The following is a 24,926-nucleotide window of genomic DNA, read 5'->3' on the forward strand; positions in this document are numbered from 1 at the left end:
AGAAACTGCTGAGCTTCAGTTCATTTGCAAATTTGACACCATCAGCTCAGGATTAAACAAAGACTGTGACTGGCTCGCCAATGACAAAAGCAGTTTCTCCTCCCTTGCTGTTCACACCTCAACTGCTAGAAGAGGGCCTCATCCCATAACTAACCTCGTTATCCCTAGCCTGATTCTTGCTTGCGTATTTATACCTGCCTCTGGAAATTTCCACTAATTTCCACTACATGCATCCAATGAAGTGGGTATTCACCCACGACAGCTTGTGCTCCAATACGTCTGTTAGTCTACAAGGTGTCACAGGACTCTTTGCCGATCTTCCAACATGTTACCCATTCCCTTAGCTTCGTTCGATCGCTCTGAAGTTTCTCACAGTCCTGTCGGGTCTTGACTAACCTAAATAATTATGTTTGCAGTGTTGTTGTAGCCGTGTTGGTCCCAGGATATTAGAGAGACAAGGTGGGTGAGGTAACAGCTTTTAAAGGACCAACTTCTGTTGGCAAAAGAGACGAGCTTTCGAGCTACATGGGAGAGCTCTGCGTAACTTGAGACTTGTCTCTCTCAGCAATAGAAAAGATACTACCTCACCCACCCACCTTGTCTCTCTCTCTATATATACCTTTGTCATATGCAAATTTTGCTACCTTTCTGCTCACCCCCTCTTCCAGGTCATTGATAAATATATTAAACAACCCCAGGCCTAGCACATAACCTGAGGGCACCCCCCTGTTAGCCTTTTGCCATGTTGAAAATTGACCCAGTATCCCTACTTTGTTTTCTGTCTCTTGGCCAGTTTCTAGTCCATGGCAATACTTGGTTTCTTGCCCCATCATTACTTTCCTTTGTAACCTCTGGTGAGGGACTCTGTGAAAGGCTTTTGAAAGTCCCACTGTGGTGACCCGGCTAGGCTAGGCTAAGCTAACTGTGAGGAGAGGCAGAGGCAAACCAAGACAAAAAGAATAATTGTAAATGTTTAGAACTTTATGAAGGAAAACCCCATCATTTTACCAGGAGCATAAATAATATCAAACATTACCAAAGACTTCCTACGTAATAAACTATAAGTTACCAACTGATTAACCTTTGTGAGCTTGTACATACTGTGTGTGCAGTTAGTACCAAATGCATTGTTGTTAACAATAACAAACAAGATTACTTAACAATACACTGAGTCACTTTAGAGAAAAATCAACTTTTCCTCTCCTTGGCTGTAAGTCCAGTTCCATTCTTGCTGTCCTGTTCTTTGCTTCTCTTTTGTTTGAAGTGCTCCTTAGATTTGATGTTCCTATGGCTGTACCTCTTTTCAACAAGTTTATCCACAGGTGGTGTTTCTTCACCTAATTTGGCTTTCACTTGTCTGTCAATAGATGTTCAAATTGTCATTCCCTCTGTTCGTTTACTCTAGGCCCTTTGTGAGTGGGCTTCTCATTTACTGTTTTCAGGATCTGTTTTCATCTAACATAGCTTTTGGATCAATTCCCTTTTTCACCAACTATATTTCCTTTCATTCCTCTCCCCCCCAATACTCTCTCTCTCTGGTATTTCTGTAGATTTTATTTCCCTCTACTTCCCTTCTCTTACATATCCAGGTCTGTTTTTTTTCTGCTTCTCCTGAACTGAAACCTTTCCTATTTTCCTTCGTTCCTCCTTCTCATCCCCTACTTTCATTCTCCTGCTCTGCTTTGATTCATCCACTAGCTCACCTTCTCTAACAGCTTTTTCCAACTGTCCCTTCAGGTGAATGGTGAATTGTGAGCCCCGTGCCCCGAGCTCAAGCTGCCCTCTCGCTGGCCGTCTCTCTCCCCAGGACAGCATTCTGTGCTGCGGCATCGCAACTGCAGCAGGTGCTAGTGCCAGGGTGAGGGTTACTACACCATGACGCTGTCAGCTGGTTCTCTTTTATTCAGTGCAGCCAAATAATTCAAGCAAGGCATGGTTTTCCTTTGCAGAAGCCATGCTAGGACATCCCTGTCAAATCACAATTGTCTGTTTTATAATTCTATTTTTAATTTTGGTTTTAATCAAACGGAGAGCCTCTTTTAAACATAGCTCCAACAGTTACTGCCCCCAGAGCAATAGCTGATTTTACTGAGATTGTATATTTTTGCTCACAGCTTAGCCCCTCCACTCTGTATGTCCTTCAGGATTATTAGATGGAACCATTTGGGTCAGGAGACTTACTGTTCTGTAATTTATCAGTGTTTTTAGCGTCTTTCTTTTGCCCTTCAGTCTGTGACAAAATTTCATCTTCATTACCTGAAAAGTGTAGGCATCCTCCATCAGCCTCTGTGGTGAAGATTGAGCAGAGAGATCATTTCATTTCTCTGAAATGTCCTTATCCTCCTTCACTGTTCCCTTTATGCATTCTTTCCGGAACTGAGTAGGCTGCGTAAGCAGCTTCCGTTCTGAGTCAAAAGATTTTAATTTGTTTACTCTTTGCTATGGGATCTTATTGAATAGCCTCTTTTTCCTTTTATCATATGTTTACTCATTTCTCTTTGCTTTACTTTTAGAGACACTGCAGGGTGAACTCAGTAAGTTCTCTTTTATTCCTAATATAAACCTTGGTACAAAATTGTCTCCTATTCAGAGTTTCAGTTTTCAGGGGAGGTCTCATCTCTCTGCCTGTGTTTGGTTTCAGAGTGGAGAAGAGACGTACTAAATGCAGGTAAATAAATATGCATTTCCCTAATCAACAGTTATCATGTAGATAATATATTTTTCTCTTATTCGAAACGTTGTTAGAGATTGTTTTCTATTCAGCAAGTCTGTGTTCAGGAGAGTTCTCATCTCTCTCTATTTGCTTGATTTCAGGTTGGGAGAAAGCCCGACAATATGCAGGTAACTGTGCTGTAAACTCCGCTGAAATGTGATCTGTCAAAACCCCACCAGCCCCTGAGAGCTCTCTGCTCCTTTTCTTTGGAAAAGTGCTGAATAACGAGAGACTTTTTACCCTCGGCTTCACCTTCCCAGTATGGTATCTGGGTCGTGCCTGGTAGACATTATCTCACCTAACCTTAATAGGCATTAAACTGCTCAAATCTCCCCTCCCAACAGCAGGGTTTTCATGCTCATACAAGTCTTTAACCTGCAATTTCCTTCTACAATACTATGAAGGGCTAAGAGCTGTTCAGTGTCTCCATGGATTTGGGGTGAGGAAGGTCCTGTCCCCAGTGCAGAGGCAGGTGTTCTTATAAGCAGATTGTGAACTCACTGACACAAGTAAAACAAACTGTGCCCACAGAGCAGCTTTCCTGTCTCACCGCTGTGGCTGAGCTGTGTTTTACATTCACACCCAGCCTGCTGCCTGACCTCTGTGTGCCCTGGTGCGTGCTGGGAGAGACTGGGCAGCTCCAGCAGAGGTTAGCGAGCCCAGGGGACATGTGCACACATTGCAACACCACTGGCCCAGATGTCCATGCACTCCAGGGTATCCTACCACACAGAGCTGGGAGGGAGGGGGGCGCTCTGGCCAGTTACATGGGAACCGTTTGGGGGTCTGGTCCACAGAGCACAGTAACAGCCTGCTGAGCCGGGTACAGGCAGCCAGCCACTTGCCAGCCCAGCCCCCGGTGGGGATGCCAAGCGACCATGGTCACTAACTCTTAACTCCACTGTGGGCCGAATCCCTTACTTATAGCTCCCAGGGGCAGGCCCCATGCCCTGCCCAGTAACAGCTGTAACATGTGCAGGACCCTGCTTGGGGCACTGGGGGGTGTCACCAAGTGTGAGCATCGCTGTTAACGCACTGAATGGCTCAGAGGTCAGAATGGACCAGCTGGCTGAGGAGGGCAGTGAGGGCAGCTGGGGTCTTTCACTCCTCAGTCACCGATCTCAGCCCAGGCTCAGGGTCCGGTTCCCAGTGGACAGGAGCTCACATTGTAACTCACATTAACAGCAGCCTCACCAGCCATCTCCGCAGAGAGGCCAAGGCCTGGACAGGCTGCAGAGACAATTTCTTCCCAGGGAGAAATTCCAGCAGGTGTCAGGGCTGAGCCATGTTGGCAGGACAGTGGGGGGCTCATACAGCCGCTGTGACGTCTTCGTACCCTCGATACCCAGAGCTCCAGCAGCCGGGGTGTAACCCCATTTGTACCCCAAGCACTGAACTCACTGACACTGCCCCAAGGCCCCCTCTCCTCCTGGACTGGGAGGGGGTGAGTACCAGCCCCGGCCCCTCATCCCAGGGGCACATCTGTGCATTTGCCAGGTGCAAAGAGCTCTCCAGGTGGAGACACTCTCACACTGACTCAGGAATCAGTGCTGGGAGGCCCCACTGCCCAGGAGGGATGAAGGGAGGGACTCTGGGGGTGAAGGGAGGGGCCCTGGGGCTGCTGTTCCCCATTCCAGAAAGTGGGTGAAGGGGACGTGGACACAGACAATGTCCCTGCTTGCGCTGTGAGGAGCAGACCCCGCTCCACCCGGGCTTCAGAGCCTGAGCTCCAGCCTGAGTGTGAACGTCTACGTGGCTATTTTTACCGCCACAGAGGGAGCCCCACAAGCCTGAATCTGTCGACCTGGTTCTGGGACTCGCTGCTGCAGGCTGTGTAGACAAACCCAAAGTGTCTCCAGAGTCTGGGTGTGAAAGTTTCCTAAGTGTCTGACCCAGGGCCGGTTAATGAAAGCGAGGTGGATGGCCGAGGGAAGTAGTTACATGGAGACACCTGAGCCCCTGGGGCTCTGAGACAGTCCCTGTGACCATTATTTGCTCTGGGAGACTCCCAGGTGCAGCGGTAGAGGGTCTGTGCCACTGGCAGCGTCCATGGGACAAATCGCTCTGGGCAGAGTTCAGGAGCCGAGTCTCCATTTTCACCCTGATTTTGGGGGGTGAGATTAGGAGTCCAGAAGGAATTTTTCAATCAAATTTAACGGCAGCTCTGGAGTGTTTCATAGCTGATGTCTTGAGTCTGGCCTGCCCGTACCTGTGCGTTTCTGGGGATGTTGACAGTCACTCACTGCGGGTCACTGGGATTTGGGCTCCTAAATTGTTCTGACAGATTTGAAGTGGAGCTGGGTGAAATGTTTTGGGTTGGCTGAATTCATGTCGAGTTTGCTGAAGTTTCAATGAACAGAAGAAGGTGCCACCACTTCCCTTCTAGCCTTGAGCCCAGTGGCTGGGCCCTTAGCTGGGAGCCCCAGGTTCAATCCCCCCCCATGTGATGTGGGACAGGAATTGGAATGTAGGCCTCCCCCCCCTCAGGTGAGGGCTGGAACCGCTGGGCTCCAGGTGTCTGAGGTGGGGCTCCCTCAATCTATCCTGCTAAAGATGCCCCCTGTGTATAAACAATGCCTTGGGCACTGGGCCAGAGCGTGGGATTGAGACTGACTCTGCAGCCCAGTGGGTCGGGCCCCACCTGGGAGCCCAGAGTCCAGCTCCCCTGCTCCAGTGACCCTGTAATTACTGATCCATAACCCCAGTGACGGGAAGGGTTATGGGAGGGGACACACCAGTGTCTCAGGTCGTGTCTGCCAGGGTTTTCACTCACCGATGAAATTGCCCTGGTGCAAGCCCAAGCTGCGAAGCACCCAGTGCAGCTTATCCCAGATGGATGGGGCAGTAAGTTGGAAAATGCCCCCTCCCCTCCCCTCCCGACTGTCCCGGCCTCATGAGCAACAGCCCAATAAGTACGCATTTACCTCACCCCAGAATCCCCCACTACACTGCCCCCTCATAGTGAGCCCAGCCCAGACGCACTGCCCATGCGCTGGGGGAGCGGCTGGGCTGGGTAAGGGGAGGGGCTGCCTGTGGGGTTTGTCTGGCCGGAAGGTGGTGCCCCTGGGGCCAGCATGGAGAGTCCCGGCTGCACCCCCTGGGACAGGGCTGCCTGGATAGTGTGTGTGGGGATGGCATATACCTGATCTTAGTGACAAACCAACCACACATAGAATCAGACTATTAGGGTTGGAAGAGACTTCGGTAGGTCATCTAGTCCAATCCTCTGCTCAAAGCAGGACCAACACCAACTAAATCATCCCAGCCAGGGCTTTGTCAAGCTTGACCTTAAAAACCTCTAAGGGTGGAGATTCCACCACCTCCCTAGGTAACCCATTCCAGTGCTTCACCACCCTCTTAGTGAAATAGTGTTTCCTAATATCCAACCTAGACCTCCCCTACTGCAACTTGAGACCATTGCTTCTTACTCTGTCATCTGCCACCACTGAGAACAGCCTAGCTCCATCTTCTTTGGAATCCCCCATCAGGTAGTTGAAGTCTGCTATCAAATCCCCCCCTCACTCTTTTCTAGACTAAATAACTGCAGTTCCCCCAGCCGTTCCTCGTAAGTCATGTGCCCCAGCCCCTTAATCATTTTCGTTGCCCTCCGCTGGACTCTTTGCAGTTTGTCCACATCCCTTCTTAGTAGGGGGGACGACCAAAACTGGACGCAATACTTCAGGTGTGGCCTCATCAGTGCTGAATAGGGGGAATAATCACTTCCCTCTATCTGCTGGCAATGCTCCTACTAATACAGCCCAATATGCTGTTGGCCTTCTTGACAATGAGGGCACACTGCTGACTCATATCCAGTTTCTTGTCTACTGTAATCCCCAGGTCCTTTTCTGCAGAACTGCTGCTTAGCCAGTCAGTCCCCAGTCTGTAGCAGTGCGTGGGATTCTTCCTTCCTAAGTGCAGGACTCTGCACTTGTCCTTGTTGAACCTCATCAGATTTCTTTTGGCCCAATCCTCCAATTTGTCTAGGTCACTTTGGACCTTACACCTACCCTCCAGTGAATCTACCTCTCCCCCAAGCTTAGTGTCATCTGCGAACTTGCTGAGGGTGCAATTCATCCCATCATCCAGATCATTAATAAAGATGCTGAACAAAACCAGCCCCAGGACCGACCCCTGGGGCACTCTGCTTGATACCAGCTGCCAACTAGACATGGAGTCGTTGATCACTACCCATTGAGCCGGACAATCTAGCCAGCTTTCTATCCACCTTATAGTCCATTCATCCAATCCATACTTTTTTAACTTGGTGGCAAGAATACTGTTGGAGGCCATATGAAAAGCTATGCTAAAGTCAAGATATATCACATCCACCACTTTTCCCATATCCACAGAGCCAGTTATGTCATCATAGAAGGCAATCAGGTTGGTCAGGCATGACTTGCCCTTGGTGAATCCATGTTGACTGTTCCTGATCACCTTCCTCTCCTCCAAGTGCTTCAAAATGGAATCCTTGAGGACCTGCTCCATGATTTTGCCGGGGACTGAAGTGAGGCTAACCAGTCTGTAGTTCTCTGGGTTCTCTTCCTTCCCTCTTTTAAATATGGGCACTATATTTACCTTTTTCCAATCATCCAGGACCTCCCCCGATAGCCACGAATTTTCAAAGATGATGGCCAATGGCTCTGCAATCACATCAGCCAACTCCCTCAGCACCCTTGGATGCATTAGATCTGGACCCATGGACTACTGCACGTCCAGCTTTTCTAAATAGTCCTTAATCAGTTCTTTCACCACTGAGGGCTGCTCACCTACTCCCCATGCTGTGTTGCCCAGTGCAGTAGTCTGGGAGCTTACCTTGTCTGTGAAGACCAAGGCAAAAAAAGCATTGAGTACTTCAGCTTCTTCCACATCCTCTGTCACTATGTTGCCACCCCCATTCATTAAGGGTCCCATGCTTTCCCTGACTTTCTTCTTGTAGCTAACATATCTGTAGAAACCCTTCTTGTTACCCATCACATTCATTGCTAGCTGCAACTCCAATTGTGCCTTGGCCTTCCAGATTACACCCCTGCATGCTCTAGCAATATTTTTATACTCCTCCCTAGTCATCTGTCCAAATTTCCACTTCTTGTAAGCTTTCTTTTTGAGTTTAAGCTCACCGAAGATTTCACTTTTAAGCCAAGCTGGTCACCTGCCATATTTGCTATTCTTTCTGCACTTCGGGATAGTTTTTATCCTGTGCCCTCAATAAGGCTTCTTTAAAATACAGCCAGCTCTCCTGGACTTCTTGCCCCCTCATATTAGCTTCCCAGGGGATCCTGCCCATTAGTTCCCTAAGGGAATTAAAGTCTGCTTTTCTGAAGTCTAGGGTCCGTATTTTGCTACTCTCCTTTCTTCCTTTTGTCAGGATCCTGAACTCAACCATCTCATGGTCACTGCTGCCTAGGTTGCCACCCACTTATACTTCCCCTACCAATTCTTCCCTGTTTGTAAGCAGCAGGTCAAGAGGAGCATGGCCCCTAGTCGGTTCCTCCAGCACTTGTACCAGGACGTTGTCCCCAAGACTCTTCAAAAACTTCGTGAATGTCAGGGTGATTGAAGTCCCCCATTAGTACCAGGGTCTGTGATCTGGAAACTTCAGTTAGTTGTCCGAAGAAAGCCTTGTCTACCGCATCCTTCTGGTCCCGTGGTCTGTAGCACACACCCACCACGACATCACCTTTGTTGCTCTCGCCTCTAAACTTAACCCAAAGACTCTCAACAGGCTTTTCTCCAGTTTCATACTGGAGCTCTGAGCAATCATACCACTCTCTTATAAACAGTGCAATTCCTCCACCTTTTCTCCCATACCTGTCCTTCCTGAACAGTTTATACTCATCCATGACAGTGCTCCAGTCATGTGAACTGCCCCACCAAGTGTCTGTTATTCCAATCACATCATAGTTCCTTGATTGTGCCAGGACTTCCAATTCTTCCTGCTTGTTTCCCAGGCTTTTTGCGCTCATGTACATGCACCTAAGATAACTAGCTGATTGCCCTGCTTTCTCAGTATGAATCAGGAGGCTTCCCGTCTTGTACCCTTCTCCTTGTGTTTCCTCCCGGTAGCTCACTCCCCCACTTACCTCTGGGCTTAGGTGTCTCACTCGGTTAGCTAGCCTGCCTGTGAAGATGCTCTTCCCTCTCTTTGTTGGGTGGATCCCATCTCTTCCTAGCCATCCTCCTTCCTGGAAGAACATCCCATGATCGAAGAATCCAAAGTCCTCACTCCGACACCATCTGCGTAACCACGCATTCACCTCCACAATTCGACAGTCCCTACCTAGGCCTTTTCATTTAACAGGGAGGATGGACGAGAACATGACTTGCTCCTCAATCTCCTTTAGCCTTCTTCCCAGAGCCACATAGTCTGCAGTGATCCGCTCAAGGTCATTCTTGGCAGTACCATTGGTGCCCACCAATGATACTGCCTGGAGAAGTAGGAAGAGGTAGCAGTCCGAGGTCTTGATCAGTCTCAGCAAACACTCCGTCACATCCTGGATTCTCCTCACGCCCCTCTGCCCCCATCACCCATGACATGGCCCAAAAGCAATAGAGATTCCCTGGGACCTGCCTCTCCCTCACCCCCCTCTGGCTCCTGCCTCTCCCTTACTCTTCCCTCACCCCTGTGCCCACCTGGCCCCTGCCTCTATCCTCACCTCTCCCCCTTGTGCCTTCCCTTCTTCTCACCCCCTTTCTGCTCCCCTGGGTCCCTCTGCCCCTGCCTTGCCTCCCTGGCTCATGCCCCTGCCCTCCACCCACCTCTGCCCCACTGGATCCCCCCCTTTGCCCCCTGCTCTCCTGGCACCTGCCCCTCTTGCCCAAACATCCTCTGCACCCTGGAGCCCACCCATCACTTCACACCCCTTCTAACACTTGGTATCCACCTCTCCCCTTTCCCCCTCTGCTGCCATGTCTGCCCCCCAGAGCCTGACACTGCCCTCACCCCCTCTACCCCCTGATGCCCTCCCACCCCTCACCCTCCTCTACTGTCCTGGTTCCCACCCTTCTCACTCCCCTCACCCCACCTGGCACCAGCCCCTCTCCCCAATCTCGGCCCCCTGTACCCATCCCTCCTCTATCCCCACTCTGACCTTCTGGCTCCTGCCCCTCCCCAATCCCCTCTCCTAATGCTTCCCTCTACCCACCTGCCGTGCCTCTCGCTCCTCGCCCCTCTCTGCCCCCTGGTGCCTGTCCCTCTTTCGTCTGCCCTCCCTGTGTCTGCACTTCTGCTCAACCCCCTCAATCCCCCTGGCACCTGCCCTTTCCTTTACCCCCCCCTCGCATCCTCCTGGTGCCTATCCCTTCCCTCACTCCCCCTGGCCCCCAACACCTGCCTCTCCACTCGCCCCTCTTCTCCCCAATGCCTACCCTCTCTGCCCCACTGACCATGCTCTCCTCAAGCCCCTCTGCTCCCATCACACATGACTTACCCCACCCCTTGCCTTCCTTGTGCCCCCCCCCAGCACACACTCCTTCCCACCCCCCTTTTGTCTGCCCCTTCCTTTTCTCCCTTCTGTCTCCCGGCACCTGCCCCCCCCAACCCTCTGGCACCCACCTCTTCCCTTGCCCCCCTCTGCCCCCAATACCTGCCCCTCTTCTTTGCCCTTGTTCTCCCTGGCACCTGCCCCATTCCATGCTGCAATTGCTGCCTGCCCATCTGCTCTCCCTCCTCTGTCCCCTGGCTTTCACCCCTCTCCTTGTGCCCCTCTAGCCCCCTGGCACCCACCCCTTCCCAGGCCCTCCCACCCACTGATGACCGCACCTCATCCCCACTCCATATGTTCCTGGTGCCTTCCCCATCACATGCCCCACCACTGTCCCCCACTCATTTGTCTCTCCCGCACTCTGCCACCCGGTGCCTGCCCCTTCCTTCTCCTGCCCTGGCCCCCACCTCTCCCCTAGGCACAAGCCACTTCCCTCATCCCCCCACCCCCTGGGGCCTGCCCCTTCCCTCACACATCCCCACTGCCACCTTCCCTTTAGTTCTCCCCCATGCCCTTCCCCTCATCCTCTGCATCCCTGAAACCTGCACCCCTCACCCCCATCTAATCCCCTCATGTCAGCCCCTCTGTTCACTCCTCCTCTGCCCCCCTGAGACCCATCTCTACCATTGCCCCCATCTGCCTCCCTGGTGCCCACCCTTTCCTATGCCCCCTCTGCCTGCCTGGCACAAGTCCCTTCCCTCGCCCCCCTTTGGGCCTCCTGGTATCTGCCTTTCCCCTCACCCTACCTCTGTCCCACTTGTGCCCACCCCTCCCTTCACCCTCTCCTAACCTCTGGTTCCCACCCCTCCCCTCATGTTCCCTCGTCCCCCCTGGTGCCCACATCTCCACACCCCTCTGCCCCCCTAGGGCCCACTCTTCTCCACATTCCTCTCTCTGTCCCCCTGTGCTCACCTGTTCCCTTGCCCCCACTCTGCCCCCTGGTGTTCACCCCCTCCTCTCTCCCCTCCTTCCATCTGCCCCTCTGCTTAATCCGCCCCCCTATCCCTCCTGGTGACTACTCCTTCTCTCCCCAGCTCTATCCTCCTGGCAACCACCCTTCATACCCCTCTCCCCCTTAATAACTGCCCTTTCCCTCACTGCCCTGTTGCCCCCTGGGGTCTCCCCCCACCCTCTTCCCCCCAATACCCCTCTGGCACCTGCCGTACCCTCACCCCTCTTTATCCCCTTCTCACATGTGTCTCCTTTTCCCCTGGTGCCAGCCCCTCCTTCTACTACCCCTCTGCTTCCCTAGTGCCTGCCCCTCTGTTCACCCCTTGTGTCTCCTGGTGTAAGCCCCTTCCCTCTGTCCCCCAGTGCCCGCCCCCTTTCCTGACCCCCCTTTGGACTCCTGGTGCCCACCTATCATCTTGTCTCTCTCTTTTCTTGGCCCCTCACTCATACTCTACACCCCTCGTACCTGCCCCTTGTCATCCCGCTTAGCCCCCCGCCAGTGCCTGCCCCTCCCATCACCCCACTCTGCCCCCTAGCACATGCTCCTCTCCTCCTCCCCCTTCCCCCAGAGGTACCTGCCTCTCCTCCTCTTGCTCTCCTCTGCCTACTGGTGACACTGTCCCTGCCCTAGCCAGCCCCTCTTCCCCCAGGCTCCTGTCTCGCTCTGTCCCCCTGGTGCCTGCCCATTCCCTCCCCCCCCACACATGGTCCTGACACCTGCCCCACTCTTCATCCCTCCACCCCCTGGCACCAGTCCCTCCCTTTGATTACCCCCTGCCCTATTGGAGCTTTCCCCATTCCCTCACATCCCTCTGCCCCTGGTGTCCACCCCTTTCCTTGCTTCCCTGTTCCCCCTGGGGTCTGTCCCCTTCTTCCCTGTGCCCACCTCTCCCCTCAACCCCTGCAGCCCCCTGGAACCTGCCCTGTCCTTCACCCCCCTCCATTTCCCTGGTACCCACTCCTCCCCTTACCCCCCACATCTCCCTAGGGTCTGTCCCTTTCTTCTTCCCTGGTGCCTCCCCCACCCCGTGCAGCCCCATGGAACCTGCCTTCATCCCTCTCTGTCTTCGTGCCCATCCCTTCCCTTGTCACCCCATTTCCCTTGTGCCTGCCCCTCCCCTATGTCCCTCCCTCCACCCCCTCTGCTCCTGTCACCACCCCCTCCCCTTTCCTCTCCCAGCATCAGTCTGTCCCCTCCCCTGCCTCCACTGACACCTCACCCCATGCCCTCATTGTCTCCTCACAGGCAGACGGGCCCTGACTCCTCTCAGGCAACAACCCTGCACCCCGCCAGTGATTAACGGGGACAAAATATTATGCTTATACGAAGCATATGGAATTTTGAAAAAGGGGATAAGGCAATATGCCAAGTTTATTGAGTACAGTTTAGGCATTAAAATCAGCATATGCATGCGTGCGCACGCGCGCACACACACACACGCACACACACAGTTTCTGCAGCTGTATTTTATAGTTACCAATCCTTAGTGTTGCTCAGTCAGTTCCAGTGGCGAGCTGAAACTGCACATGAGGAAGGGGAGCTGGGCCTCTATCGAACACATTCGAAGCTGCAGTGTTGATGCAGAACGAACCCAAAGTCCCATGGTAATACATCCTTCTTTTATAGTAATAAGTTCCCATACAAGTCTATGGCACATCGGAGTTGTTAGTCAAGGTTGCTCCCAATCAGGTTGTTACTGGGAGTATCCACAGCTGTTTCTTATTTCATTCCTCTGGCTCCACACTTTATCTTGTTCTTGGGGCATATGCCTTTGCTTTAGGGTCATCAGTCTGCCATCCGGGTAATTCCTCTCAATTTCTCCACTCCCTTCCCACCAATCTGGCCCATCAGTACTGGTCACTGTTAGCATGCCATACATTCTTCACTCACACACAAAACCGTAAATAATTTCAAAAGCAAGACTTGCAGCCATAACACTTCTATTCTTCTAAAAACAATCAATAACACATAAAGCAAAGAATAAAACCAAAACAATTTCTTCTTACTAATTCAAAGCTAACAAAATAAGCAAAATGGAGGACAATTTACTCAAGAAAATTTCTCCCCATTTGGCTTTTGGCCTACAACAGGTTAATTTCCCTTCAATCCCAGTGACCAGCCCCTGCCCCCGGCCCTGACTCTGTGACTCTCTCCCCAGTGGATGTGACTCTGGATCCAGACACGGCTCATCCCAAACTCGCCCTGTCTGAGGATCGGAAACATGTGAAACGTGGAGACACACGCCAGGATCTGCCTGACAATCCTGAGAGATTTCATCATTGTTCCTGTGTCCTGGGAGCGGAAGGGTTCATGGGCGGGAGGTGTTACTGGGAGGTGGAGGTGGGAGACAAGACAAGATGGACTCTGGGGGTTTGTAGGGAATCTGTGAGCAGGAAGGGGAAGGTCACATACACACCTGAGGATGGATACTGGGCCGTGCGGCAGAGGGATGGGGAATACAAGGCCCTCCCCTTCCCTTGGATCCCCCTCCCTGTGAGTGTAAGGCCGAGCCGGGTGGGGATTTTCCTGGACTATGACGCGGGCGAGGTCTCATTTTACAATGTGACTGACGGGTCCCATCTCTTCACTTTCACAGGCACCTTCTCCGGGACGCTCCGCCCTTATTTCAATCCTGGTCTCAACGCTGGAGGTAAAAACGCAGCTCCCCTGATTATCTGCCCGGTCCCAGCTCAGACCGGAGGGAATCTTGGTCCCTGACAGTGATACCAACAGCACAGACTGTCCCCTCCCAGTGCTGCTGCTCTCCCCAACCCCAGTAATAGAGGCCAGTTACTGCAGGGAACTGGACTTTTTGTGCTGACCGGATGCTGCCAGTTTCCCTTTTCAACTGGAGGTTCCAGTCGAAAACCGGACACCTGGCAACCCGTATCCCTCTCCTTTAGCTGTCCCCTGCCCCAGGGGTAGCAGATGGTGGTGGATGGGGGTCATTCACTCCTGTCAGAATTTTCTACCCCTGTGAAATCTCAGTGTAAAATATGGAAGAAAAAAGATTATTCTAATTTAGAAAATTTTATAACAAGGTGTAAATAAAAGAATATTTTCATTTACATTTCAAAGATATTTCAAAAGCAAGCATCTAAACGTATTTTTAGAAATGGAATTATTTACATTTATTTTTTGATTCTTCCCTCAAATCTATATTGAAGTTTAACTTCTCTAAATAACATCATTTGTATTTCAACTGTGGAATTTCAAGAAATCCAAAATATGTATCTGTCATAAATATAAAGGGGGAAGGGTAACAACTTTTATGTATAAAGAAAAGGAGTGTGACAAGTACTCCTTTTCTTTTTGCGAATACAGACTAACACGGCTGTTACTCTGAAACTTTTATGTATGCAGTAATATAAAATCCCTCCTGGCCAGAGGTACAGAATCATTTACCTGTAAGGGGTTAAGAAGCTCAAATAACCTAGTTGCCACCTGACCAGAAGGACCAATGGGGAAAGAAGATACTTTCCAATCGGGGGGCGGAAGGTTTTGTTGTGCTCTTTGTTGGTTGTTCTCTCTCAGACAGAGAGGGACGAGGGCAAGAAAATCCGTCTCCTAAAGACATTGCTGAAGCGAGCCTCTAAGATTACAAAAATTGTAAGTAAAGCAAGGAAAGGCGTTAGATTATCTTTTGTTTTAGCTTGTGAATTTTCCCTGTGCTAAGAGGGAGTTTTATTCCTGTTTTTTGTAACTTTGAAGCTAAGCCTACAGGGGAATTCTCTGTGTTTTAAATCTTTTTATTTACCCTGTAAAGTTACCTTCCATCCTGATTTTGCAGGTGTGATTCTTTTACTTTGTTTTTTAAATAAAAATCTTCTTTTAAGAACCTGATTGATTTTCAGTGTCCTAAAAGCCCAGGGGTTTGGTCTGGGCTCACATTGTACCAATTGGTGAGGATATTATTCTCAAGCCTCCCCAGGAAAGGGGGTGAAGGGACTTGGGGGGATATTTTGGGGAAATACGAACACGAAGTGGCCCTTTTCCTAAATCTTTGTCTAAATCACTTGGTGGTGGCAGCAATACAGTCCAAGGACAAGGAAAGGAATTTGTGCCTTGGGGAAGTTTAACATAAGATGGTGGAATATAAGATTAGGGGATCTTTCATGCAGCTCCCCACATCTGTACCCCAGAGTTCAGAGTGGGAAGGGAACCCTGACAGTATCTTAACAAAATAAACTATTAAATTGTCAGACTGGGTTGTTCAGTTATAACGTACATGTTTCATAAACATCACAACTACACGCATGTGCAGCTGCTCTCTCTCTCTCTTCCCCTCTCTTTATTGTCTTGACTGGTTCTCTCTGGAAGGCAGGGCACATACACCCACCTCCTGTACTACACCTTTGAAAATTTTTAGGTAGAAAAAATGATAGAATTAATTAAGCAAATTATTTAAATTAACTCACACAAGATTATATAATGTTCTTTGAACTTCTCAGCATTAATTCATGTGATTTTTAACTTTCTAGCTACATATAATCAGTAATCAAGATATGACCCTTGCTTTCTTTTTCTCACAGCAATTAACAAAACACGGTCCCCAACCTCAAATGCTGTCTTCCCATAGATAGAAATCTCTTCTACAATCTCAATTTTTTTTAGTTCATTTTTCCTTAGAAGTATTATTTGCAGGCAATGTACTCTCAGTATCCACTGTTGATTTCAGTGTATTGCCAGGCACTTCATGTTCTTGGTTATAAGGACACAACACATGTAGTTTGATACAGAAATAGAGAAAGGGTTGTATTCCTTTACTGAATCATCACAAATTAACTTAATTGTATTGAAGACCCTGGCACATAATGACACATAACATGAAATTTGGTGAAGCTTTATTGGGAAACCTTTCTTCTCGGCCACAAATCAGTCGAAAGGGTGATATTTTAGTTGTCTTGTGAGGTTTAGAGTACAAAGAAAAGGAGTACTTGTGGCACCTTAGAGACTAACCAATTTATTTGAGCATAAGCTTTTGTGAGCTACAGCTCACTTCATCCGATGAAGTGAGCTGTAGCTCACGAAAGCTTATGCTCAAATAAATTGGTTAGTCTCTAAGGTGCCACAAGTACTCCTTTTCTTTTTGCGAATACAGACTAACACGGCTGTTACTCTGAAACCTAAAAGAAAAGAAAGTTGCTCCAGGAAATTCATCACAATTCCTCTAGGTTCTGTCCACCACCTTCTGGAATGCTCTGTAAAAATAGTGACCGATTGGTCTAATTCCTTGATATTAGCGATTGAACCTAATTTCTTGAAGAGCTGGCTGAGCAGAGTATGAGGGGAGGCACATCACAAGGCATTGCTAGGACTACTTTTTGTTTAAAACGTGATGCGTTATGAACATTTTCAATGTAATCAAAAGATTTATTCACAATATGACATTCATGGCAATGTGCCCTAAACTTACCTTGATTATTTGAAAATAAATACCCTAAAATTATCTTGTGATGGATTCATTTGTGGTTTTTATCCAGTCTGCTGGTGTCCAGGTGGTATGGGCTCCTGAAGCTAGGTGTTTTTCCTAGTTTTTAACACAGGGAAATTTTAATCTAAGAATAGATAATTTCCCCCTAAAATTTCCTTCAGCGATATTTGCATTCCTTTCCCTATTTCTCACTGAATTATGTGTAATTACTGTGGTTTCTTATCCAATCTTATTGTGTTATTAAATGGGAAAATATGTTGGCAAATAAGTTAATATACAACATGGTTTTTACTCTCTGACAAGACATAAAAATTGTGTTGTCACTCACAATTTGCAGCATGAAGCGATTGCAGGCAATGTTCATTTTTAAATTTCTAACTATGAATGGGCTCCCCCATCAGTTTCTGCAACCCCTGGCTGGCAGACCTCTTTGTGAATTAAGCAGCCTGCAGTCTGCCAGGGAACCTCCACCAAGTGTCTTTATTACTTTTTATGGTGCATCACAACATAGCAGCAGTTATGAGGAGCCCCCTTCCTACTCCCTGGTTCAGACTTTTATACTGCTGCTTTCTTCTCAGCGCTGAGCTAGTGACCTCCTCAGGCTCCCTACAGGTGCAAGTGATCCCCTCTGCCCTTCCAAACCCAAACTACTCAGTCCCTCCTCCTTTAACTGCACCCGGTGCCCTGGGTGATCTCAGTGACTAGGGTGCTGGCTTCCAGAGGGCTCAGTTTGTAGCTCCTAACAGCCCCCGTCACACTGCCATGATTGTGTAATTGACCCTATAGTGAAAATGACACCAAATGTAAACTGTTACCTCGTTATTCAATTCAGAACTTAGATCTGCCAGTATCTGCTCTAGACAGCCATTTTGATAGATAATTTTACATGTCTTCTTCTCCACCTCATGTGCTATAATTGTGCTAAGTGGAAATTCTTCTACCTATTTTGAAAAATCATCTGTAGCCATCAGTACATACTGGTATCACTTCTGTGGTACTGGATATCGCCCGATTAAATGTGCTCCCAGCAATTCCCAGGGTTTAACAACCTATGTGCAAGAACACAGGCTAGAGGTATCGTTTGGATCTTTCCTATGACATTTTTATTATAATCCCATCTATAGGAAGCAAAGTAAACATTATAATGTGGTTTCTGTAATAGTTGATGTCTCCACACAGTCAGAATCTAACTTTTGGTATTTTTCAGAAGTAAATAAATACAGGACAAACTTCTGCAACTGAGAACTTGCATAAATACACCTTGCAGGGTCAGTGAGTTATATGGGCCCATGGTGCTCGTGCTCCAGCAATATTCAGGGCATGAGGGCCCAGGTCCACCAATGTTTGGGCCAGGTCAGTGCCCCGGCCCCACCTGACACTCCTGCACACCTCCCCTGGAGCACCCCCAGCACCACCAGCCACTGTGCACTGCACTCTCTCACCAGCTGCTGCCACTGCTGGCTACAGCACAGGGACCAGCGCTGGCGGCAGGCTGAGGTGGCTGCTGCGCCTGCGGAGGGGGGAGAGGAGGAGGTGCACATGTGATGGCAGCCCCCCGGCACCTACTGGGAGACAACGAGGAGGCTTCCTGGAGTCTGGACCTGAGCAGCTGGGGCATGGGTCTGTGTTGGACTCGTGCCCCCGCCTGCAGTCACCTCTCCTACCCCACGCTTGGCAAGGAGATGCCCCATCCTCCACCTGCAGTGATGCTATGGTGAGGGGCAGCAGCAGGGGAGGAGGTGCACACGTCACAGCAGCCCCCCCCCCACCTTCTGTCACCCACCACAAGGGAGGCGAGGGGGCTTCCTGGACCTGAGCAGCTGGGGCTTGGGTGAGTGTCATGCCACCTTGCATGCAATTCTAGGGGGGGACCCTACCACTACCCCACCACTGTCCATGGACACCTGCAAGGGAGGAGTCTCATCCAACATGGAGGAGGATTTTGTGAATGAGGAAGATGAGGAGGAGGAGGTTGAGGATAGCACACAGCAGGCAAGCAGAGAATCCGTTCTCCCCAGCAGCCAGGAACTTTTCATCACTCTGGAGCCAATACCCTCCCAAGATCCTGAAGCCGGAGAAGGCACCTCTGGTAAGTGTACCTTTGTAAGTACACTACAGGGTTTAAAAGCAATTGTGTATAATGTTTCATTTGCCCTGAAGACTTGGGATGCATTCGTGGCCAGTACAGCTACTGGAAAAGTCTGTTAACATGTCTGGGGATGGAGCAGGAATCCTCCAGGGACATGTCCATGAAGCTCTCCTGCAGGTACTCTGAAAGCCTTTGCAGCAGGTTTCTGGGTAGTTTCTTATGCCGTCCTCCATGGTAGGACACTTTACCATGCCAAGCCAGTAGCAAGTAGTCTGGAATCATTGCAGCACAAAGCATGGCAGTGAATGGTCCCAGGTTTTGGTCGCATTCAAGCAACATTCGGTCTTTATCTCTCTGTGTTAGCCTCAGGAGAGTAATATCATTCATGGTCACCTGGTTGAAATAGGGGAATTTGTTTAAGGGAACAGTCAGAAGAGCCCATTAATGCTGAACTATTTGCCTTTGGCTTAAAGGGATCATCCCTGATAATAGCCACGCAGTGGGGGGTGCGGTGAAGGGATCATCCCAGAGAATTGCCACGCGGTAGGGGGAGGGTTTGTGCTGAACATCCACCCAAAAACCGCAGCCCCTCCTTTTAAATGGCCAACCCAACAGGCATTGCTTGCTATGGGAAAGGAGGGCACCACAGTTCGAAAGCATTCCCACATGTTATGAAGGTGGAAGAAGCCAAGCCCGCATACCCGTTGTCTTACCATGGCTGCCTGGAACCAAATTCTGTTGCCCAGCCGTGTGTGATGTCTCACACCATACCGGCAGGCACTCAATATAAAAGGCAAAATGCGACCTTGTACCTAAAGCACATGTGCTGTCTGCTGTGAATTGCTTGATTCACTGTGAAAGAGTCTCCCTTTTGTTCTCTGAAGTGTATCTTTTTTAATTCTACTCTTCCTTTTTTTCCTCCTATAGGTACAAATGTTTCTACGCTCCCCCTAGCATCTCCATCCCAGAGGTTATCGCAGATTAGAAGGCGAAAAAACTGCACTCGCGATGACATGTTTTCCGAGCTCATGCAGTCCTCCTGCACTGATAGAGCACAGCTGAATGTGTGGAGGCAAACAGCGGCGGAGTCCAGGAAAGAATTAAGTGAGTGCGATGAGAGGACACAGGTTGCCATGCTCAGGCTAATGGGGGAGCAAATGGACATGCTCAGGAGTCCAGTGAAACTGTTGCGGGAAAGGCAGCAAGAGCACAGACCGCCGCTGCATCCCCTGTATAACTGTCTGCTCTTCTCCCCAAGTTCCATATCCTCCTCACCCAGATGTCCAAGAACATGAGGGGAGGGAGGGAGGAGGGGGAGGCTCTGGGCATCCAGCCACTCCACTCCAGAGGATTGCCCAAGCAACAGAAGGCTATCATTCAATACGTTTTGATTTGTATTGTTGCTACAATAAGCAATGTGGCCTTGTCCTTCCCTCCTCCCACACCTCACCCGGGCTACCTTGTGAGTTATCTCTCTTTTTTTTAAAAGCAATTAATAAAGAATGCATGGTTTTAAAACAATAGTGACTTTATTTCCTTTGCAAGCTATGATCGAAGGGAGAAGGTGGTTGGCTTACAGGGAATTAGAGTCAACAAAGGGGGCGGGTTTGCATCAAGGAGAAACACACACAACTGTCACACCGTAGCCTGGCCAGTCATGAAACTGGTTTTCAAAGCTTCTCTGATGTGCAGCATTGCCCAGCTGTGCTCTTCTAATCGCCCTGGTGTCTGGCTGTGCAAAATCGGCTGCCAGGCAATTTGCCTCAGCCTCCCACCCCACCATAAATGTCTCCCCTTTACTCTCACAGATATTATGGAGCACACAGCAAGCAGCAATAGCAATGGGAGTATTGGTTTCGCTGAGGTCTAACCTAGTCAGCAAACAGCACCAGCGAGCTTTTAAACATCCAAATGCACATTCTACCACCATTCTGCACTTGCTCAGCCTATAGTTGAACTTCTCCTTACTACTGTCCAGGCTGCCTGTGTATGGCTTCATGAGCCATGGGAGCAAGGGGTAGGTTGGGCCTCCAATGATCACTACTTGGATCACTACATGCGAGCATCATGCACCCTTCCCGGCCATCCCACGTTGATGTCAGTGAAACATCCCTTATGATCCACCAGTGCTTGCAGCACCATCGAGAAGTACCCCTTGTGGTTTATGTACTGGCTGCCAAGGTGCTCCGGTCCCAAGATAGGGATATGCGTTCCATCTATCTCCCCACCACAGTTAGGGAACCCCATTGCAGCAAAGCCATCCACTGTGACCTGCACATTTCCCAGAGTCACTACCCTTGATAGCAGAAGATTAGTGATTGCGTTGGCTACTTGGATCACAGCAGTCCCCACAGTAGACTTGCCCACTCCAAATTGATTCCTGACTGACCGGTAGCAGTCAGGCCTTGCAAGCTTCCAGAGGGCTATCGCCACTCCCTTTTGAACTGTGAGGGCTGCTCTCATATTGGTATTCTTGCGCTTCAGGGCAGGGGAAAGCAAGTCACAAAATTCCATGAAAGTGGCCTTACGCATGCGAAAGTTTCTCAGCCACTGGGAATCATCCCAGATCTGCAACACGATGCGGTCCCACCAGTCTGTGCTTGTTTGCTGGCCCAGAATCGGCGTTCCAGGGTATGAACCTGCCCCATTGCTGCCATGATGTCCCAATTGCCATATCCTGTGCTTTGAGGGAAGTCTGTGTCCATATCCTCATCACTATTGTCATCCCGCTGGCGTCGCCTCGTTGCCAGGTTCTGCACATACTGCAGGATAATCCGTGAGGTGTTTACAAGGCTCACAACAGCAGCGGAGAGCTGAGCAGGCTCCATGCTTGCAGTGCTATGGCGTCTGCGTGGGCAACCCAGGAAAAAAGGCGTGAAATGATTGTCTGCCACTGCTTTCAAAGTGGGAGGGAGGGAGGGTGGGAGGAAGGGAGGGGCGACTGACGACATGTATCCAAAACTGCCCGCAACAATGTTTTTGCCCCATCAGGCATTGGGAGCTTAACCCAGAATTCCGATGGGCAGCGGAGACTGCAGGGACTGTGGGATAGCTGCCCACAGTGCACTGCTCCGTAAGTCGATGTTAGCTACGGTATTGAGGATGCACTCCACCGACTTAACGTGCTTAGTGGAGACACACGCAATCAACTGTATAAAATTGCTTCCTAAAAATTGACTTCTATAAAATCGACCTAATTTCGTAGTGTAGACATACACTTAGTTAAATAAATTTTTCTTACAATAGAGATATTGTGGAATAGAGGGAAACTGTTAAACATTTACTGTTTCCAGCCAATTTTTACATTTTAAAAAAAATATAGATCGGCTTACAAGGCAGATGAGAAAGTCCCACTAGGCTCCTGTCTGCATCTTTAGAAGCCTAAATAACTTTGCAAATCTGGCACAGAGACTAAGGGGGCAGATTTTAGAAGGTCTGTGGACACCTAAAGATGTAGCTTGGCATCTACTGGGATTTTCAAAAGCACTTAGGTGCCTAACTCCCATTGAAAGCGAGGTGCCCAGGCACCTTTGAAAATTCCACCAGAACGACTTGGCCAGCTCACCACAGGCTGCTTCCCCCACACAGGGTCCCACATGGGCACTTACAATTTTTGGCCTTAACTTTTTTTTATTATTGTCAAATTCAGAAAATTGCAGCGGGATTTCAGAATGTTCTAGGGGAGGAGACCTAGGTCCCCTCATTTTAAAGCCTCCCCCACAGCCTTCCAGAGAAGCCCAGTGGGGTCAGCTCCAGGCCTGGCTTGGGGGGATCCCAAGTCCCCTCATGGCCAATAACTGCAGGGTCTGACTCCTAAAAAAAAGCCAAGCCCAGGACCCCAGTGAGTGCTATGGGGCCACTGAGCAACAGGGAATGTCCCGGCATTTACTGCCCTAGGGAATCTTTGCCCATGGCGAGGAGTGAAACAGCCACAGGGGTCAAGAGTGAGAGCCCCAGGCCCTGCTGTACGGGCTGCTTTGTGCTGCCAACTTAGCTGTGTCAGGGAAACTGGTCCCAGCGCGATGGAGGGAGGGGTGGGGATGGGGAGTGGGGAGAGCTGGGGAAGGGCAGTCGGTAGCTGGGCCAGGGGAAGGGGAGGGAGAGCCCAGCCCCAGGGTTGTGTGAGTGAGTGGCCCAGAATGGGTGAATGGGACCTGGGAGCCAAGGAAGCTCTTCACTGCTCTCCCCATGTGTTAGCTCCAACCCCGCATCCTGCCTAGCCCCCCATGCCATGTCCTTCTATTTTTGCAACTGCCTCCGTGCCTGGGATGCCCATCCTGACCTGTTGCCCTGGGCCTGCAGACTTCTCCTTCCATACACCCATTAGTGAGCCCCTGAGCCCAGCCCCGCTTGGGATCTCCCAGGGCAGGGACCATACAACATGCCCAAACATGCCCAGGGCACTGAGTGGGCTACAGAAATAATACGGAATAATAGTAACACCAGTAATTCTTCAGGTAGAGGAAAGAAGGGCTGAAAGCAGAACTGGGGGTAGGGTGACCAGACAGCAAATATGAAAAATTGGGATGGGGTGGGGGGTAATAGGAGCCTATATAAGAAAAAGACCCCAAAATTGGGACTGTCACTATAAAATCGGGACATCTGGTCACCCTAACTGGGGGAATAATGTGCATCATGTGATGTGTCCAGACAGCTCAGCTTCTCTTCCAGTTTGTCAGCTGCCCAAAAACTGATCACAATTTTCTCACATTTATTTGTTGTTCAAAAATATTTGCTAAATACCTTTGTCATATACATTCATCTTTGAGGGGTTAGTTATGATTGGACACACAGGTCACATGGGATTGTTTCCGATTCTTGATTGGCTGAATTTAACTCTTAGAAACAGGTTTTTGGTGCAAATATTTGGGATTCATGCTTTGGTGGGGTTCCTTGCATGCTGAAAGTTATACACATACTTAAGGACCTTGTTGTGTTAGGGCCTAAATGTTCAGACATTGCTTCCCAGGAATATTTTATAACATTTAGTAGAAACCCTTTGTTTGCACGGACATTCCTGCCGGCAAGCACCGTCGATGGAATATGCATGGGATGAATGCAGAAGGGGCAGGAGCTAAAGGGAATTCATGGGGAGTCAGGCACCTAACTCATGCAGGCACTTTTGAAAGTCCCACTAGGCTGCTGTCTGCATCTTTAGGAGCCTAAATAGCTTTGAAAATCTGGCACAGAGACTAAAGGGCAAAGTTTTGAATATCCATAGTCACCTAAATATGTAGTTAGGCATCTAGTGGGATTTTCAAAAGCACCTAGGTGCCTAACTCCCATTGGAAGCTAAGTGCCCAGGCATCTTTGAAAATTCCACTAGGCGCCTATCTGCATCACAGACATCAAAACACCTTGGAAACTCTGGGCCTAAGTGACTTGCCTAAGGCCACACAGGGAGTCTGTAGCGGAGCAGGGAATTCTGCACCTTACCCTGGAACTCCCTTCAGAGCCGCACCTGAAGCGTCTCAGATCCCCTGAGCTCGGTCAGCACAGGCACGGGGTGTTTAATGACTGTTCCCTGTCAGTGTGTTCTGGGGCACACAGGCTCCGCGTCGCTGGTGCCCTGACTCAGGGCCCGTCTGTCAGATAATAGTTCAATGATGTGCAATAAAAAAGGAGACTCTGACCTCAGAGGCTCCCCTCTGCAGCTCAATAAACTGTTACCCTTTGTACTCCCTGCTCGCCACCTGCACCCTTCTGCTGCTGTTACCAAAGGTCATCATCTCAGCAGGATCATAAACGATGAGGGAGGGGAGAAAGCCCTGGGAATGGTGGGCAGGATCTGAACCTTAACTCGGGTGCCTTGATAACTTTCCCCCTTAATTTTTACATGCTATTTTTCTCCCTCATTCTCACCAGACTGAGTCTATTTTCTTGGGGGGAAAATAATGTGGCCACATAAAAGAACAGCCGATAAAATCACATTGTTAGTTTCTCCCTGCTCCTTCCTCTTCAGTTACCTGGGGTTTGCCACATTCAAACTGAAAGCTGCAGCCTGCGTCTTATCTGGCACCTGGCTTGGGCTGGGGTTTGCACTTCAGCCTCTGGAGCAATAGAACTCACAGTGTCTCTGCAGAGTCACTCGGAGCAGCCCCAGGGCTGTTGTTACTTTCTGACATTTTCATTCTCAGGAGCAGGAGGGCAGAAATCCAGAGGAGATTTAACAAATGAGGCAGAACTCTGTGATCTCAGCTCAGTGTCTCTCTGTAACAATAACCCAGGGGTCGCTAGGCCCCTAACAACACACAGTG

At 49.8% G+C, this 24,926-nt stretch overlaps 3 protein-coding genes across 6 annotated transcripts in view; 2 read left to right on the forward strand and 1 right to left on the reverse strand.

The window, feature by feature from the left end:
* Positions 1 to 14,460, forward strand: part of LOC102937477 (butyrophilin subfamily 1 member A1) — a 38,921-nt gene extending 24,461 nt beyond the window's left edge. Inside the window, exons 6-9 of one of the 4 annotated variants that reach the window (XM_037914901.2) lie at positions 2,514 to 2,534; positions 2,642 to 2,668; positions 2,815 to 2,841; positions 13,305 to 14,458. In XM_037914901.2, the coding sequence (XP_037770829.1) occupies positions 2,514 to 2,534; positions 2,642 to 2,668; positions 2,815 to 2,841; positions 13,305 to 13,864 (635 nt within the window). In that variant the 3' untranslated portion in view covers positions 13,865 to 14,458. Of the gene's footprint in view, positions 1 to 2,513; positions 2,535 to 2,641; positions 2,669 to 2,814; positions 2,842 to 13,304 lie in introns of all 4 variants that reach the window. The other 3 variants (XM_037914906.2, XM_037914907.2, XM_037914902.2) reach the window with 3 other exon arrangements.
* Positions 1 to 24,926, reverse strand: part of LOC102936186 (butyrophilin-like protein 2) — a 1,677,894-nt gene that overhangs the window by 596,847 nt on the left and 1,056,121 nt on the right.
* The window catches only part of LOC114020220 (butyrophilin subfamily 1 member A1), a 1,361,724-nt gene that overhangs the window by 372,602 nt on the left and 964,196 nt on the right, over positions 1 to 24,926 (forward strand).

Source organism: Chelonia mydas, chromosome 14 (genome assembly GCF_015237465.2).
Source record: "Chelonia mydas isolate rCheMyd1 chromosome 14, rCheMyd1.pri.v2, whole genome shotgun sequence".
Taxonomy (NCBI): domain Eukaryota; kingdom Metazoa; phylum Chordata; order Testudines; family Cheloniidae; genus Chelonia; species Chelonia mydas.